At 43.0% G+C, this 17,585-nt stretch overlaps 1 protein-coding gene and 1 long non-coding RNA gene across 5 annotated transcripts; one reads left to right on the top strand and one right to left on the bottom strand.

Moving 5' to 3' along the window:
- Positions 1–1,302: 1,302 nt before the first annotated feature.
- fosb (FBJ murine osteosarcoma viral oncogene homolog B) lies at positions 1,303–8,096 on the bottom strand. 4 transcript variants are annotated; one of them, XM_047594571.1, is made up of 6 exons: positions 7,800–8,096; positions 7,373–7,560; positions 5,711–6,094; positions 5,165–5,272; positions 4,413–4,763; positions 1,303–4,252 (listed from the first exon to the last, which is right to left on the bottom strand). In XM_047594571.1, the coding sequence occupies exons 1-6, from the start codon at positions 7,861–7,863 to the stop codon at positions 4,187–4,189; spliced, it is 1,161 nt and encodes a 386-aa protein (XP_047450527.1). In that variant the 5' UTR covers positions 7,864–8,096; the 3' UTR covers positions 1,303–4,186. The 4 variants fall into 4 exon arrangements, with proteins under 4 accessions (XP_047450527.1, XP_047450523.1, XP_047450525.1 ...); XM_047594567.1 differs by having other exon boundaries at positions 1,303–4,763; XM_047594569.1 differs by having other exon boundaries at positions 1,303–4,763; positions 5,741–6,094.
- Positions 8,097–9,189: 1,093 nt separating this feature from the next.
- Positions 9,190–16,081, top strand: LOC125013044. The gene is made up of 3 exons (XR_007113353.1): positions 9,190–9,480; positions 11,883–11,962; positions 13,720–16,081. It is a non-coding gene; the product is annotated as an uncharacterized LOC125013044 (long non-coding RNA).
- The last annotated feature ends 1,504 nt before the right edge of the window (positions 16,082–17,585 follow it).

Raw genomic sequence — 17,585 nt, 5'->3', positions numbered from 1 at the left:
ACTTTAGAGTGATGTGCAGAAAATGAATCATGTGCACAGAAAAATAGACAATTTGATATCAGAGCACCTTCATGAGCAAGTAATGAATGTATCCATGCGTCCTAAATGACATCTTTAAGTTACTTTTGGGCCTTCGGATCATACGTCTAACGTGTGTGTCTCTATAAAATGAAATGCAAAGTTTATTGTTAAAACAAAATGATGAAACAGTGATGAGAGTCGTTGACTGTCATGTGAACAATGGTTTTCTGAAACGGAGGAGACTCGCTCGTCTCTGTATGTCACCCATCGATGAAAAAAATTAATATGTTCATGTAGGTTGTCTCAAAACTATATGTTACTTTAATTATTAAGGGTAACCTTTAATACTGTAACAGAAGTTGATAGTCAAAGCAATACATCATCACACTTGACATATAGTAGCAGTCACCGTGTCAGTTTTGATTTGCTACATTATGTTCATCCAAGAGGATAATAAGTATTGCGTGTTGTGACATGGAAAAACACAAAGTCGGAGTGGGAATTGTGGAAAAATAGAAATACGTAGTAACATTCGCCTCATCATAGAAAAATAGGAAAGCTCTTGTTCAGTGAACACCATCATAGCCAAGGTACAGTACAAGTAGGTGCAGGCAAGTTCTCTGTCTTACGTTTCTTTCTGTGTGTCTTTGTCCAAACCTGGGGTTATTTATCAAGTCAATTTCAATACAATCCAAAGCAAACTAAACTAGATGAAAGGATCTTATACGTAGTGTGATCAGGGGCGTTTAGTGTGGAGTGCAGGTACAGTACAGGGGCCCTCTGACATGTGTTTATTACACTAAAAGATGTAGCAGGGAGTTGATATTAAACCATGGTGTAACCACAGAGTGATTACTGAGCTCTCAGAGTCGCAGCTGCTGGGAATTCACTGATCATCGGCTTCCATTCACAAAATAAAGCGGCCTGACGAGACGAGCAGCGCTTTAGTTTGTCTGGAGGCTCAGCAATAGCAATGTGTGACCTTCCACTATTCAACGAGAAAACCGCCTCATCGTTATAGTCTGATATAAGTAGCACCACGAAAACCTATATACATGAGAACTATTGAATATGTTTTATGCTTATTCTGACAACAACATATTCTCATCACATTTGCATTTGGAGAGAAATCAAAAGGCATCTCCAACAGCTGTACAAACACAGTCCATATTCAACATTGAAAGAAAAAAAAAAAAAACGAGATAGAGAGAGGTCTGCCCATTTCCTGACCACCAAGAGCCACCTTTGAACAAACAGTTATAGCATTAATCTAGCCACTGGTTTTGAATAAACATGTTTATTTGTTGAAAATAAAGCTTCTTATCCAGCAAATACATTCACAAGGTTCATATTTTCAATCGGACAACATAGGGATAAAACCTTAGCATGATGATATCCGTCGATGAAGGCTCACACCGCGGTCAACCTTCCCACACATATTTCTGTAACTATCAGAGCTGTTAAGTCATGTGATTGTACTGGACAGAAATGCATACAGAGTAACTACTATGTCCTTAAAATGAGACAGTTTAGTCGCTAGGTTGTCGTCTAAACACTTTACACTTTTAATATTTATAGTAACATTCAATCACACGCTGTTGTTTTTTTTTTTTCCTCATTTTGCATTAAGTGGCGTCAAGGTGTCAGTAGCTTTGGGACAGACCTCACAGAGAAACAGAAACAAACAAAACAGAGGCATTAGCACAACCTTCTAACATCATCATTAAAAACATACATTTAATGTAACTTAGATAGTGCCTTATATTGTCTATAAAACATAAATACACATTGACCGAGGCAGTGACATCGTGCTTCATGTTGAGGGACAGGGGTGTACTTTAAATTTATTTTATATATATATATTTTTTGTTCCTTTAGAAAAATATTAATTTTTAAGATTTCATCTTGTTCTTCATTGACAAAAATATCCCATGTAGATCTGCAGACATTCAAACTTTACATCATCATGGTACATACACTTGCATATACATTTTCGTCCTGTATATATGTATATGTATACTCATAGATAATTAGATTTACTTTTTTTTTTTTTTGTAGTGCACAACATGCCTCGAAAGTTGCCAAATGAAAATACAATAAAATAATGAAAATAATAGTTACAATGCAATAATAATAGTAGCAGTTATGGAAAATCTCCCGAATAAATCATAATAATAAAAAAAATAATAATAAACAAAGAATGGCAACAGTACAAGAGAAAGCAGAGGTCAATGCAAAACAATGAAATGCACAAACAAACATAAACATTAAAATATATAACGGTTGTCATTCAAACGTACAGGGAAAACAAGTTTTACAAATTCACAGGCAAAGAAAGGACGCTCACTCCACGACATCAGCCCACGCGTTCTCCCCGTCAGTTTTCCAGGTCTTAACTTTGTGCTCGCTCACCGCGTCAACCTCAGTAAAGAAAGAAATAAACGGGCCAGGTGCCTCAGAGTGGGACACACTCACAATAAACGCGCCCCCCACCACCTCCTCTCCGCCGAGAGAACAGGGGGGTCGCAAAGACCTCTGAGCCCAGTGTTTAGAGGTTGTCTGAATCACTCCGAAAAACGTCTCTCCTCCAAGTAAAGGCATCGGTTCACATCTGATTGATTCTGAGCGCAAACTTGGAGCAACAAAAACGTCAGTATCTTCAGTTCAGAGGCTTAAAAGCAATGGTGTGAATATACGGGAGTAGACCCAGGCTGATTAGGCTCTGCGGTGTGGAGGTGTTTTTACTGAGGTCACCCATCCACACGGTTGGCAAGAGCAGGAGTTATTTTTTTCTTTTGTTGCTTTTTTTTTTTTAATTTTTTTTAATTTTTTGTATTTTTTTTTTTTTTTGCTTTATCTTAACATTTGGCTCTTTGTTTTCAACTTTTGGTTCCAAAGATAATCGGCTAGGATGGTAGACTTCACGAGTCTGTCCTGGTTCCTCCTCCTCCTCCTCCTTCTTCGACTCCTGCTTAATCTGCTCCTCCATTCTCTCTTTGTGTCTGATCTTCATTGTGTGAACAACATGGAAAAAAAATGGCTCAGCAGAAGACAGTGGCATCCATCTTGGATTTTGCGTTCATCAATTTTGCATCTATGTGCGTGTTAAGAGTATTTAGCTGCTGTTCACTATAAGGACTTGAGCAGTGTGCTCCAAGAAAAGGTTCTTCTTTTTTTGGGGGGGTGGGGGGTGGGAGTTGGGGTTGGGGGGTTGCATCCTTGTCCTTGTATGACAGGGTGGCAAAAAGGGCATTTTAGTAGGGTCCACTTTCACTCAAGGTCCCAAGGGCTGGAGGGGGTCTTCGGGCTCTCGGGGGTCGAAGACTTCAGAGAGAAGGAGAAACATAGAGACAGAAGAGGAGAAAACAGATGGGTAGAGATGGGTCGCATGGCAGGTAGGCAGACGGCAGAAGAATTTTTTTTTAAAAAAATAAACGAGAGAAGAAAGCACAAGATTTAGTGGAGGCTGTGACACTCAGATCCCCAACTTGAAAAGTCCAAAGCAGCAAATGAAGAAGCAGAAGTCGAGCGGATGAAGCGTTAGAGGTGAGCGAGGGATCTGTCTCCCTCAGGAAAAGACCCTGAACAAAAAAAAGTCCTTCGTCCCTATTTGCACAAATACATTCAGCGAGAGGAGGAAAAAGGATGGAAAGGGATGAGAGCAAGAGCACTGGAGGAGGGCTGACCGACAGAGGGAACAAGGTGGGGACACCTGTTGGAGTGTGGCGTGAGCGTGTTGTGTCCTACTCGACGAGAGTATGAGGATGAGAGAATTCAGTGTGAATTAATCTGTCATTTCAGAGCACTTAAGATCTGCAACACGGACTTGGTTTTAAAAGTCAGTTCCTATTCGCTTCTCTTGTCCTGTCGCAAGTATTCTGTTCAATACAAAACTATAATGTCTTCCTCGTTTAAGCTCAATGTTAAAGGTTTGGTCTGAAGTGCAACTATTTGTATGGCTCTTAATTAAAAATGCATTTCAGAGTGTGTAAACTTTAAAACCCAATCAGAAACAAGCGGTCGGCTGTTTTCTCAATCGTGTGAGACCGAGACCGTGCGTGTTCAACGTCTCAGCCCGTCTACTTCCGAGGATAATGTGTGTGGGGGTCAATATGTGTGTGCGTGTGTCTGTCGGTCAGTCAGAGCGCCAGCAGCGAAGGCGAGTTCAGGGAATCAGACGACTGCTCGCTACTGCTGTTCCGCTGGTTGGCACTGACCCCGCAGGCTCCCTCTGGGTAGGTGAACACAAATGAAGATGTGTATGAGGTGTTGTAGCTGCCAATGGCCGCACCTTCATGGTTAACACCACCACCACCACTGTCGCTGGCCATGAGGCATGGCCCACCAGGTGCCGGCTCACTCGAGCCATAGAAAGAACTAGAAAACTCTACCTCCTGCATTAATCCTGGCTGAGGCTGCTGCTGCTGCTGGACTTGCTGCTGCTGAACCTGGGGCTGGGACAGTGTGGAGGCCGGATGGGCTGTGTAGGCGGGGGGAAGATAGAAAGAGTCTTCCTTCACAGTCAAGCCCACAATGGAGACGGGAGGTTGTAGGGTCTGGGGAGGGAGCTGGGACTGCACCGGAGGGAGTTGCGACGAGCCCTGCGGAGGCTGCTCCTGGTACGGGATCTTGCAGTTTGGCTGGTGGGCCACCAGGACGAACTCCAGGCGCTCCTTCTCCTTCTGCAGCTCGGAGATCTCGGCCTCCAGCTCTGCCTTCTCCTCCTCCAGTATGTCCGTCTCCTGCGGGTGGAACGGAGAGGGAAATAGACGAAGGTGGGTAAAAGAGGAAGAAGAGGGGAGAAGATGTGCAGCAGACAGGAGAGATGATAACAGGGTTAGCTTCACAGAACTTGCGCTTCGGTGTTTGGAGGTGTTTATATCCCTACACAGAAATACATTTCTCCCCTCCAGTTGAATACGGTAGGTGCCCTATAGAAGAGCTCCTTAATTAGACCATAAATACAGCTAACTACTGAGAACTATAATTGTCTTCAACGCAGCTTAATACCCCATTACCATAATCCTCTCTTTTATGCATGCAGACATTTATTAACCTTTCTCCACAATGCTATGAGAGGTAACATAATGTATGTAATTATGATCATCACTCATGCTGGCAGCTAAAACAGGGCCAAGCTCACCGACTGCAGCCGGTCTGTGAGCTCCCGTCTGCGGTTTCTGCATTTGGCAGCAGCCAGCTTGTTTCTCTCTCTGCGCACACGCCTCTTTTCCTCCTCCTCAGGTGTCAGCTGCGATGAAGGAGAAGGGACGGAAAGAAAGGGATTAGGACAAATAAAAATCTTTCGAGCTTGGAAATGTAGTCAAGGGGACACACACTGGACAGGGCAGTCATGGTCACCACCACGCAAGCAGCGTTTGTCTTTTCTAAACACTGAAAAAGATGTCTTCTGGTTGTGTCTTTAATCTGGCTAATGGATAATCTCTGTAACATCAAGTGGGTCTAAATCAGTTGATAAATTGTTTGTGCCCTCCTCCCACACAGCCCTGTTCAGTAGGTGTGTGCATATGTAAATAGCCTACAGAAGACGAGAGGTACCTTAACATGTTTGTGCACACTACTGTGTACATAACAGAGTATGCCATGCTGTCATCTTTTTAAACAATGTGCCTGCGCTGCATGTGTGTACAAGGGTCAACAAACAAACCGTTCAAGCACACAAACTTACTAACACACCAACATCTCCATCGTCACTCACAGACTCGTCTCGTGTGCGGCGGCTGCGGGTTCTGGACTGGCGGATGGGGCCGGGGGCCGGCCCCGGGGTCTCAGAACCCGGAGGGGTGAATCCAGACCCCGAAGAATAACTGGGGCCCGGCATGTCATAAGGGTCAACCAGCGACACCGGTTGGGTCATGGTTGTGGTGCCGGTGGAGCTGCTCTGTCCAGAGGCCTGGGAGGAGATGAGGGTCGGCTGCACCATCCACTGCAGATCCTGACTGGTTGTGATGGCGGTGACGGTGGGCACAAATGAACCGGGCATCTCACCTCCAGCGCTTGTCCCTTGCCCGCTGCCCACAATGCTCAAGCCAGCGCCTGCTGACACACACTCCTGAACGACAGGTAAACACGTTTAGTTACTGGCACCAACAAGCTGGGATCAATGCTTTGTCACAATTAATCAACCTTATAGCCGTGGTTCATTTACAGCCACAGAGGTAGTTCTAACAACATGGATCATTACAGATAATATTAAACTTTTAATTAATAATAATAATTGTGAAATGCTTGAAATTCTCATGACACAACCTGACAAATAACTTTTAATTTAACGTACATAATTTGGTTCACCTGAAATGAATTGTGATTGATCAATATAATGCTATAGACAATGAGTTGAGAAAGATGTATAAATGGTATATTTAACTAAAAGTTCTGGCAGTTAGGCTATAAATTTAGATGTAATCATAAGCTCTTTCTGAATGTGCGTTTGTTGCTGTGTCACTACTTTGTCTGTGTGTCAGTGTGCCTCTGGTTTATTTTAGACCCGAGGAGGAGTATCGACTTTGATTAATATTCATTTAAAGCCCCGGTTCGCTCATTGGCGGAGAGAGTCCGCCTCGACCAATCGCATCTGTCCCCCTCCCTCTTCCTCCTCCCCCGTCACACCCCCGGTGTTCCCCTTGGCAACGCGACGTAGCGCTCCAAAATAGAACACGCATTTACGTCACGGCGAAGGAGAGCGTGGAAGGAGAGGGGCGTGGCCTGCGCCGCTTACGTAGGAGAGTTCCAGCGCTCTGTCATCCGGCCGGAGCCGCTACAAGCAACAGATGACTGGTAAAGTTATACCATACATGTTTCCTATCGCCGGCATGAGGTAGAATGAATTGGATACATATTCATTTTTCTGTGGCCTGTATTTAATTTTCTTTTATAGCATATTGCAGCCTCTTTTACACGTTTCTAACGGGAGAAGGGTACACGTAGTCTGTGATATATTGTATAAGGTATTAGATTACTATATCATTTGCTTGTTGGGTATGACATACACACTATACTACACTGTACTATACCATACTATAGGCTACTGTATCTAACGCACACATATCTGCAATAACTGCAACCTTATTATTAATTAGCCTATTAAAAAAAGAACATGCAGTTTATTTATCAAGCTTACCTATTTAGTGTACTCATATGAGTGAGACAAGACTAATCATATATTAGTAGATTTAAGACCTTATGTTAAACATTTATGACCGGTTGCATTTCAAATTAACAAAAAAACAAATAGTATAGGCTCAGTGGAATATTTTTAGTACTTTGTTTTTATATAGCTTGCCGTTCTTAGATAGACATAGGTGCGTGCATTTATTTCGTCACGTGTTACCTGCGGAGCACTGGTGGTCGGCGGGCTCCCGAAGGAGTCCACGGAGGAAAGGTACTGGGACTCTATGGATGGAGACGAGCTTCCACGGGATCCGGTGTCGGGGTCGCCGGGGAACCCTTGGTACATCTCCCCGGGGGGACCGAAAGAGAACGAGACACCTGCAGTTACCGGAGAGAGCGGGATGTCACCTGCATCGGCAGGGCAGCGGCACACACAAGAAGGTTACTAAAGAAGAGATACTGTAGGGAGAGAATGGCTGATGTTATAGGCACTGTAGTTACTCTGAGAATGCGTTTAAAAGTAGACAAGTCTCCGAAAAGACGCATTTCCTTCATAGGTTTAGTCATTAAATAACCCGTATGGCAGCGGTGGGTATACATTGATCTGTTTTTAAATATCGTCCATATGAAAGTTAATGTTGTCTCACCGTTGTAGATCTTTTTGATATTCCCCGGCGAGATGCTCTTTGTTTCTTTCCAAAAAAGTTGCATGAAGAATCTTAATCCAGTTCCCCGCGTTTAGGGAAAAGTGTCCCAATTCAGTCTGTGAAGAAGTCCCTCTCGTTCAGGCTTTAAAATCCTCTTAGTTTTCTCCGCTATCCGCTCGTCGACCGAACGATTATAAATCCATAAAGTCCGTTCACGGTATGCCGGAGGACGATCGCTAGTATTACGGTGCACGGTAGCCGGTCTTGTCCTATGAATGAATCCATCCTGCTCGATACAAGCAGGTCATTTCTAACATCTAAGTCCCGCCTCGGAGTTCCGCTGACGTAGGCACACATGCCCATATTTGTAGCGGTGTTGTGTTTGGTCTCCTTGGTGACGTTGAGGGATTCCCTCTCCCACTGAAATGGACCAGAAGCTCACCTCGCCGACGGATAATAATAGATTTTTTTTTTTTTTTTATTATATCACAGGCACGAGATATTTCTCACCGTCTGACAATTTCTGAGAGGAAATTTTAAGAAACTTCAGGGTGATAAATATGGAAAGTATCTATTTTGGACTATATGCGTCTGTTAGGATCGGAACATTTTGGGTCACGGCTGTAGGGAAGACATTATAATATTCCTATAAAAGCCTACTACATTAGATATATCTGTACGCCTTATGGAGGCTTGCTTCCGCGCAGTTATCGTCATTATTGTTCTTATATTTAGCTAATTACAGCTCGATTAATGGATAATATAGTCGTTATTTAATAAGCACTGTCGTTGGTCTAAATATCTTGCATGGCATACTTCCCATACTACATCAGCATAACTCGGGAAACACAAAGCGATATACAATGGTTTATTTATGCGACAGTATGTGTTACTCAGGGACGGAATCCCGTCAGCCTGCAAGGGAAATCCTGCTGAAAAGTTTCTCAGGACACGCCCTCGGGAGTTCCTCAAACTGGAGAGCTTAAGGTCTAATGAAAGGAGAGCCTCCTTTTCTTCTACGCCTGAACACTCCCTAACTTGAGTCAGGCACAATACCAGATATGGATTGAATACAGGTTGAGAAATACACTCAAAGTGTCCACAATGAAACTAATCTTTTGTGGATTTTAGTGTCGATCAGTGCACACATCGACCAGAGCCTCATTCTCACCCTTCTCCGCGCATAAAGGTGAAGCATAACATTCACTGATAAACAGAAGTGTAATCCTGACATAGACTGTGGGCAGCAGTGACGGAAATCAGCGGCTGTCATTGCAAACATCACCCGGCCGAGCAAAAAGTGATTCATTATTATAGCCTACATCCGGACACCAGTCGGAATGTGGCAGGTGGGAGGATGGCTTTGGTACGAGGGTGGGTTTGATCCGCGGGCTAAATGCGGGAAGACTGGGTGGCAAAATCATGAATGAAATTCTGATTTTTTTTTTTTTTGGTTGTGATGTCAAACAATGTCACGGGGCGGGCATGCTGCTGTGAAAGGGCTACAGCTACAGCCGATGTGCGAAAAGGCGTGAGCAAAAAGGGAAGAGTTGGGGATAACAAGATATTAGTCAGCGCTGCAACAACGTCAGAGACGAGGATCTACGGAGAACGCTGTGTCCCATCCGGGCTGCCGTTACCGGTGCCGTTCTCCTCAACCGGGATGACTAACTCCGTCGATGTAAGTTGTTCATGATGGGGAATTATTGAGGTGAATGGCTGATAACGCAGGCGGCCAGCCCACATTCGTGGGGAAATGATCAGAACGGACGACAATAGCAGCATTTGACGGGGTTAGGGCAAATCACGGCAACAACTTATGACTAATGCCGCTGTTTCAGATACAGCATGATAAAAATACAAATAGCTTTAATGACGACGACAAAGGCGACGCGTCTCCCTCTAAACACTGTTCACAATATCAAAAAAAGTCAGCGTTGCCGCTTTAAAAGGAGATATTTTGCGCTAAAACAAGAGGTAGAGACCATGTGCTATCCACGGGTTTGCTGCATGTGTATGTAGCGTTCTGTCGCCATGGATACGCCGTTGTCTCTGACGCAAGGACGTATAAATTTGGTCTTTTTTGTTATGCCGCTTAGCAACCGGTTTCCGTGGCAACCTGCTCTGAGTGACAGACAGCGGCAGTACACAATATGGCTTCCGGATTCTTTGTGTGCAGAGAACAGCAGCGGATCGGAGTATGCCACAGCGATTGTTGTTGCTGTTGTTGGTTTTAGTCCGATACCAGCCGTCAGCCGCTGGTATTCTTTGCGTTGTAACGTCAGGCTTCGGCTGAAAGGAAATGGCGGAGTAAACTATAGCCACGACGGCTGCTGTCGCGTGCCGGAGTCGTAGCCTGTACAATGCGAATGCGCGCGCTTGGCAACGCACAGTACACAAATACATGTTGTTTATCTTGTTGTTAATCTTTGTGCTGAAAGGGAAACAAACAAAACTCGGAACGTTTTATTTAGTAAATGCAGTAAAATGGCATGTGGCTAAATTGTGGGAAAGGGAGAGTTGCAAATGTGCTTTGTATCGACTGTTTTGTTTAAAAAAAAAAAAGCCACCCAATTTCAGTTTCCTCGAATGTATTTGAGGTATATTCATTATATGAGGATACTTGGTAAATATACCCTTAAAGAGAAGTGTAGTAGTAAAAGTTTAGTAAAAGTTTGTCAGTTTATGTTTGAAAATGTGTACATGAATTTGTTGCTGTCATAGTTTATGAGAGTCAAAAAGTGTAAATGTGCCTAAATCATTTGTCATTGCTACTTTTAGAATGTGGTGTAGCACTTTAAGTCATGCTGCAATCCTCTTTCTATCTCTCATCTAGTGTTTGTTTGTTTGTTTGTTCACGACCTGCGGTGGTCTAGACTCCAGCCGTGCCAGGTAAAAAATAGAAGCAGTGTTGTCTAACGTCCCCGATGTGCTTTGTTTTGCTTGCCCTTGTCTCTTAGCGTACTTACGGGAACCCACTAACTTGCACTGTGTTCATGAGGCCAGCCCCTGTTTCCCTTTGGAAGGCGGGCCGTGTTTGCCTGGTCTGGCCCAAAATACTTGTTGCCAGGCAACGATTTTGCCCGTCCTACTTGAGAGTGGTGTTGTTTACACCCCTTCTGGCTCCGTGTCCCAACAAGATTACATAAGTCTCGCAGGCTTTCCCCACCTTACTGAGAGAAATTTGATCAGTCTTCCGTCTCCAGCCAACCAAAGTGTCTCATACCATAGTTTTTCCTCTCAGACGTTCAACAGTTTCCCCCGGTCTTTGCTGTGTGCTGTTGTTACTCAGCGCTGCAAAACTGAAACCGAGACTCCGATTGTTTATGAAGCATGTCTCTCTGGCCAGCCTTTTGTTAAAAATGTCTAAAGCTTATTGTTACATGATCTGTCAGGCGGGGGTTCAGATCTACCTCTGTAACAGTTTAATAATACATCTAAATCCAGTAATTCTCTCTTGGCACAGCTGAAGGCCTTGCTGCACTCCTGTGTAAACATGGCGTGTGTATACTGTATTAACTGCAATACTCTAGGTGAAATTAAAAAAAAAAAAAAAAAGTGGATCTTAAATTAATTAATGTTTCAGTTAAGATTAAGTAATAAACTTTTGAACTTGGAAAAATCAACTTTTTTTATATTTGAGGACAGCTCATGTCATGTTATTTGATTTTTCGTCTTTTTTTTTGCCTGACAGTTTTTTCTGGGTCCTAGTTTTTGATGTGGATTTTATGTTGTAATGTGTGTCCATGTTATTTTCCACATCCCCTTGTTTTTGGTTTGCATACTAGCCATTGAAAGACAGCACTTCAGCCACACTCTTCATTTTACGAGCGACAAATTAAAAAGTGGACTCCAGATTTGTAGCTGCTGTACTTTCCCTGTAATCAGGGACAAAGTGCTGTTCCTCAAATTATCTGTCTTACAGCGGACTCTGTGTTTTAAAGTCGTACCACAGACTTTTCCGTGAGAGCCAAATAACAAGCCTCAATTTTAACCTTCTCTTTGCTCTGACAGCTAGAAACTGGTTTTGTTTGATTTGTGTAAGTTGCAAATGTTTGGTAAATTGCTTTTGTTTCATTTCAGATCTGCTGCTTCAGACTTGCCTGTGTTTCTGCTGAGGTCATAGTTGCAGTGCTAAATCTACAGCCCATCATCCCACAGTGGTAAGACAAAACTAAAAAAACTCGTACTGACTGAACCCGTCACCCTTTCAGCGTCTGTGTGTGAAGGGCCGGTTACAATATTTACATTTGTGACTTTCCAGTCTTTCTTGTTCCCTTCTTCAGAGCACACATCTGTTGCAGGACGCTTTTGTCTTGTTTATGGTAATGTACTCGTGTTTATATGGAGTAATCCTCTCCAGTTAAGTAACAAGCCCGTGTGTTTACACAAACCCACACAGCACACACGCACAGCAATAATTTGGAGCAATATGTGGAGAAGGTAAAACATGTGCATGCGTCATATCTTCAGTTACAGGCTCTTTTGAGATGAAAACTTTCTCACGTCATCTTTTCTTAAATCGCAGAATGGCATTAGGCCTCTTAAACCTGTTTTACTCAGTTAAAAAGGTAAGTGAGGCCATGGATTATGGCTGACCAGAGCCTTTGACGATACTCGATGATGCTGTGTTTGAGGGAGGGTTTATTATTGCCTTGGCATAAAATTAAGATTATTCACCATTAAGCCTCATTTTTATTGTTTCATTTTTAGCCCCTGATTAATCGTTTGTTTGGTATCATCCTTAGCCAATTGGCGTGCGGCCTCATGAAAGATAATCTGTGTCGCTGTGATATGTAGCGTTAGATCATTACTTTATCTGCCTCTAAATAACCATCTGTGCAAATGCTCACCACATCAGAACAATTGCCAGTCTTTTTTTATTTTGCTGTATGTGCAGCTATGAACGTCAGCACTGAGGTGCAAAAAGAAGAGTGGCTGGCTGTATTGTATCATGCACTGCATGGGTGTCGGATGCCTAAAGTTAAATGCAATCAGTGGGTTTCAGTATTCTACAGTTCTCTGTGACTCAGACACAAGCAGCGCGTCAATCCTAGCCTACTTTCACCAGGCTCGCTGCCAGTCAGAGAGGCAAAGTGCCAGAAAGAGGGAGGGACAAGAGCCAGAGGGTGAGAGAGAATGAGCATGAAATCAGAGGTGGAAAGTAACTCGGTTTGTGCCTCAACAGTGTACAAAACTACAGTGCTAACTTAAGAGTTTTCTGAACGCACAAGGCCCCCTTCTTTCTCACAACAGATATTTTAGCTCGTCATAATAGGAAAAGCCCAGGTGTTACTAATAACGTTACAGATGGCTCTGTTCTTTTAAAGTGTCCCCGTACGCCATGACTGTGTGAGTCAGCATGCAGTGCATTACCACAACACTAGAACTGAAGCTGCTAAATGAAATTCAGCCATCATTAATTTATTATTTGCACTGGTGCTTCTCTAGTTTTTACATGTTAAAATGTCTGTTGTGTAGAAACGTCACATGGCAGCTGTTGCAGATTTGTTTGGGACACATTGTTTTGGCTCTTTAAAGTGCTGACTGTCAGCTTTAATACAATGAAGCAACTATTATTGCTGTAGAATAACTAGCAATAATAGTATTTGTACTTGAAACAAAAAGCTGTTTGCATGTCATTAACACACTTTTCTTTAATTGATCATTTTGAAACCAGGACCTCCACTTATTTTCTTGCTACCTGCTTAGTTAAGTGGATCTGATGCATGTTCTACCTGCAGGAAGAGCACGGATTCCACCTTCATTATTGTTCCCCCTACTCTTCCTCTCTGTGCTTCCTTCTATCCAGACGGCTTTGTTTCGATCTTTTTTTTCTCTGCTCACAGAGCCCCCTCCCCGTTTCTTCTCTCTTCCTTACATAAGGACTGCCCTATTTTTTTTTTTTTTTTTTTTTCAGGGACCAGTAAGATGTAGAAATAAAGGGAGTGAGTGGGTGAGGAAGAGGGAATGGTGGAGGGAGGGATCCAATGGTGAGAGAGAAAATATATGGGGGCAGAAGTGAGGAGTGTGCCTGCACACGTCAGGAGGACTCAAACCAGTCCCTGTCATCGCCCTCAACTGAGCCGGCCTTCTCTGCCCACACAATACTCCTTGCCGTATCCCTCTCCTCTTCTCTGCCGGCTGCCTCCCCTTAACTCACCCCTTTGCTCTGCAATTTCCAGGTGAGCAACAGCTTGTCACCGGTTCACTCCACTGTTGACAATCTTTAACATCACCCACCCTTGGACAGATTCACTGGCTTCCTCCTTCACCAGCACCATGTGTTACACTTCAGCCCATTCCTGTCACAGCATGTCAGCATCAGCCACAGCGGAGAAATCATCTGAGGACACACAGATATCTGCCTACCTACACACCTATCAGTTTTATTCAGTCAAAACATACGGCCCACTTTATTCAGCAATAACAGGCAAATACGCAGATCAGCCGTGACAACATGACAGTTCAAGTGAATGACACTAATTATCTCATTATCGTGGTACCTGTAAGTGGTTGGGATATTTTAGACAGCAAGTAGATACAGTATTTTGTCCTCAATTGCAGGAAAAAATGGACAAATGGAAGAATTTGAGCCAATGACTTGATCAGAGCACCCCCAAAACTGCAGCTCCTCCAGGGGATTTTTGGTCTGCAGTACCTAGCAAAAGTAGTCCAAGGAGGGAAAAGAGGTGAACCGGCAACTGGGTCATGGGCGACCGAAGCTCACTCATGCACTTGTGAGCAAAGGTTCATCCGATCTAAAAGTTGAGCTACTATAACTCAAATGAGTGTAAAAATAAATGCTGGTTCTGCCAATGCAGCTGGTTTTGTGTGAGCCTGCGTAGCCACAGACCTGTCTAGGTGTCCATTCTGACCCCCGTCCACTGCTGATAACACCTGAAATGTTCATGTGAACATAAGAACTGGACCACAGTACAATGGAAGAAGGTGTTGTGGCAATCCAAAAGGCGTTGAATAAGGTCAACTGAACTTGTAGAACAAGAACAAGGAACAAGGACTCTACAAGTCCAGTTGACCTTATTCAACGCCTTTTGGATTACCATGACCTGGATGACTGAGAACCTTCACAGACAAGGTGTTCTGGTCTGATATGTTTTCTTTTGCACCACGTGGATGACTGGGTGGATATGTGTTGCTTAGCTGAGAAACACCAGGATGCTGTGAACACCTCCTTGTTGTTGTCACTAACAGTTGAGAGTGTATGTTCAGAGTTACAACAACTAGCTTCAAATGTTTTCACTTTAAAATCATTAACAAGTGTGACTCTTGATACCTTGATTTTCCAAAGAAACCAACATGAGAAACATTGATCATCAGCTCACAGTCCAATTAAAATATCTGTACCGTGACTGATGTGTTTTTATGTAAACTGTGTAAATGAGTACGAGGTGCCTGAAACCACAAGTGCGTATAATAAGTATAAAAACAAACTGAGCATGACACACACTGGTGACATGGTATTGGAGTCACGAACAGAATTTGAAACACGTGGTTGCTGCAGGGTATTTGAATAATGCAGGCGTAAACAATGACGAAAGCAGTTTGGCGTTAAGGTTTACACATTCCTGTCTACGCATGTTGACTGGTTCTCAGCAGCTTTGGCCTCTTTTGGTATAGCACTTGCAGATACATAATGGTACATGTTATACAGCACTGTGTGCTGTGCTAAAAAGTATGTGAACAGAGTTTTGCACGTGTGATCTCGTGTACACCTTTAAAATTTGATTTCCTTATAGTCACTTCTCATTTTTTAAATAATTGTGGCACATATAAGGATTCAATTGATATATAAAAACAAGGGTGCATGTTTTTGTTTTAACTCAGCCTTTCAAGGACTCAACCAGCGTTCCTGTTGGAAAGGGCTGCTGCACGAAAGCTGATGTCTGAAAGGAAGAACACAAGTTAGTAGAATATCCAGTGAGACTTGTACACATTTAAAGTGTTTGACATATAGTTTTAACAAATGTCAAACTTAGCCGAGGATTAATGTTACAACAGCCACTAAATAATCTCAGCGGCTCTCTTGAACATTTTAGTCATGGTTGATGTAGCAACAACTGTTTTTACTGATGGCAACAGCAAACATGGTTTAATACTAAACTCTGAAATTCAAACCAGTTGCCTGCAGCACTGCATCTAATACCTCATTGTTGCTGCTCGGCCACAAATGTTTCATGGACTTTTTTTTTCATGAATAGTGGTGAGTACTACACTCTCCATTTCTTATGTCTTCTACATAATAAAGTAAACTTGTGTGAGATTCTGTCAATGTGAATTTGCTACAGTAATTTGCATCAGTTGAACCAATCTGCTGTTATCTTAACATTCTGTGTTCATGTCTAGATTTCTCTTTATAGAAATTGTGTTAGCAGTACATTCACACCACAGACACTCAGTTCTTAACAAGATGAATGTATAGATACATGAATACTACAGTTCTTTCACCAGTGGGCCGTAGTCTCAATCATCATTGTATCATCTCATTCAAAAATTGATAATGATAGTAAATCTGCCATTTTCTTGTCCTAATTTGCAAAATACCCAATATGGAGAGCGTACCTAATCAGGCCTCTACTAAAAACTCTCTAAAACTTCTCCACTACCCCTTTCACATCGAACATACTGAGTTGACACAGGATTTTCAGACCAGGGTCAACCTGTCTTTGGCATGCTTTCACATTGCCAGCAGCCCCGGGTCTGTCCTCCACTGTGAGAGCTGCTTGCCTGTTTTATCCACACTCTCATCGCGTCAACAACATCATTCCACTTTTAAGTGTGCCAAATCTCCTCTTCTCCATGGATGCAGAGCAGCTAGCGGATCTTACGGTCTTGTCAGTGCGCTGCCATGATCGACAAAAAAGTGTGCCATATAGCTATACAAGCTGTATATAAACACAGCCGCGCATGCGCAGTTCACATCAAGTATGACATAGGGCTAATTCACCTATGCGCTTCCAATAACGGTTGTGTAACAACACCTTTGTTTGATAGAAAAAATGGACAAAAATCTCTGCCCTTACATAACATATCGGTCTCTTATGGGAGTGGACCAAAGCTTTGTTCAGTTTTTTAGGTGTTCGCAGCCCTGGAGCTTCTGCAATGACACAGTCTCACAGGCCGCCCAGTAACACAATGAGAATGTGACAGGCACAGGTACATCAACGTTGTCGTGTAAATTAGCGGGTCGACGCGACATTCCTGTTCACATCGAAGCTGAGCCGATAAAATCCTGGGTCTTTCACCCGGGTCAAATTGTTCAATGTGAAAGGGGCTTACTTCTGGGTATTGGCATCCGTCTTAGTACAGGTGATGTTGCTGCACTTTATATTAGTAGTTTGATCCAGGAACATGTAGTCAAATAGCCACTATCTCTGTAGTAGACTTGCACAGATATACCTAGTTTATTTTGGCGATTTTGAACAGGAGAAAGAGACCTGTGGTTAAAGGCAGTCTTTTTGGTACTCACACAGTCATTGATTGACCTGGTGTTCAGTTAAGACTACTGCTGTAGAGTAGGTATGTGAGTATGTATATACTCTGTTGATATTGGCATCTTTGCTGACTTTAACAGTTGTAGATATTAATTTCTTGACCAGTGAGGTTCTGAATTTCAGTTTGAGAGAAAGGAAGATGCTTATGTCATATAAAGACTCTCCAGACAAACACAGATGCTTTTGTTTCACAGACACACGTGAAACAAAGGGCCCAAGTGTGGAATAGAAAGGATAAAAATCTATAAATTAGCCTGAAACATGTCTGTTT

The sequence above is a fragment of the Mugil cephalus genome, chromosome 9, assembly GCF_022458985.1.
Source record: "Mugil cephalus isolate CIBA_MC_2020 chromosome 9, CIBA_Mcephalus_1.1, whole genome shotgun sequence".
NCBI classification, from domain to species: domain Eukaryota; kingdom Metazoa; phylum Chordata; class Actinopteri; order Mugiliformes; family Mugilidae; genus Mugil; species Mugil cephalus.
The sequence above is the reverse complement of the archived record's forward strand: the minus strand, read 5'-3'. Positions and strand labels throughout refer to the sequence as shown.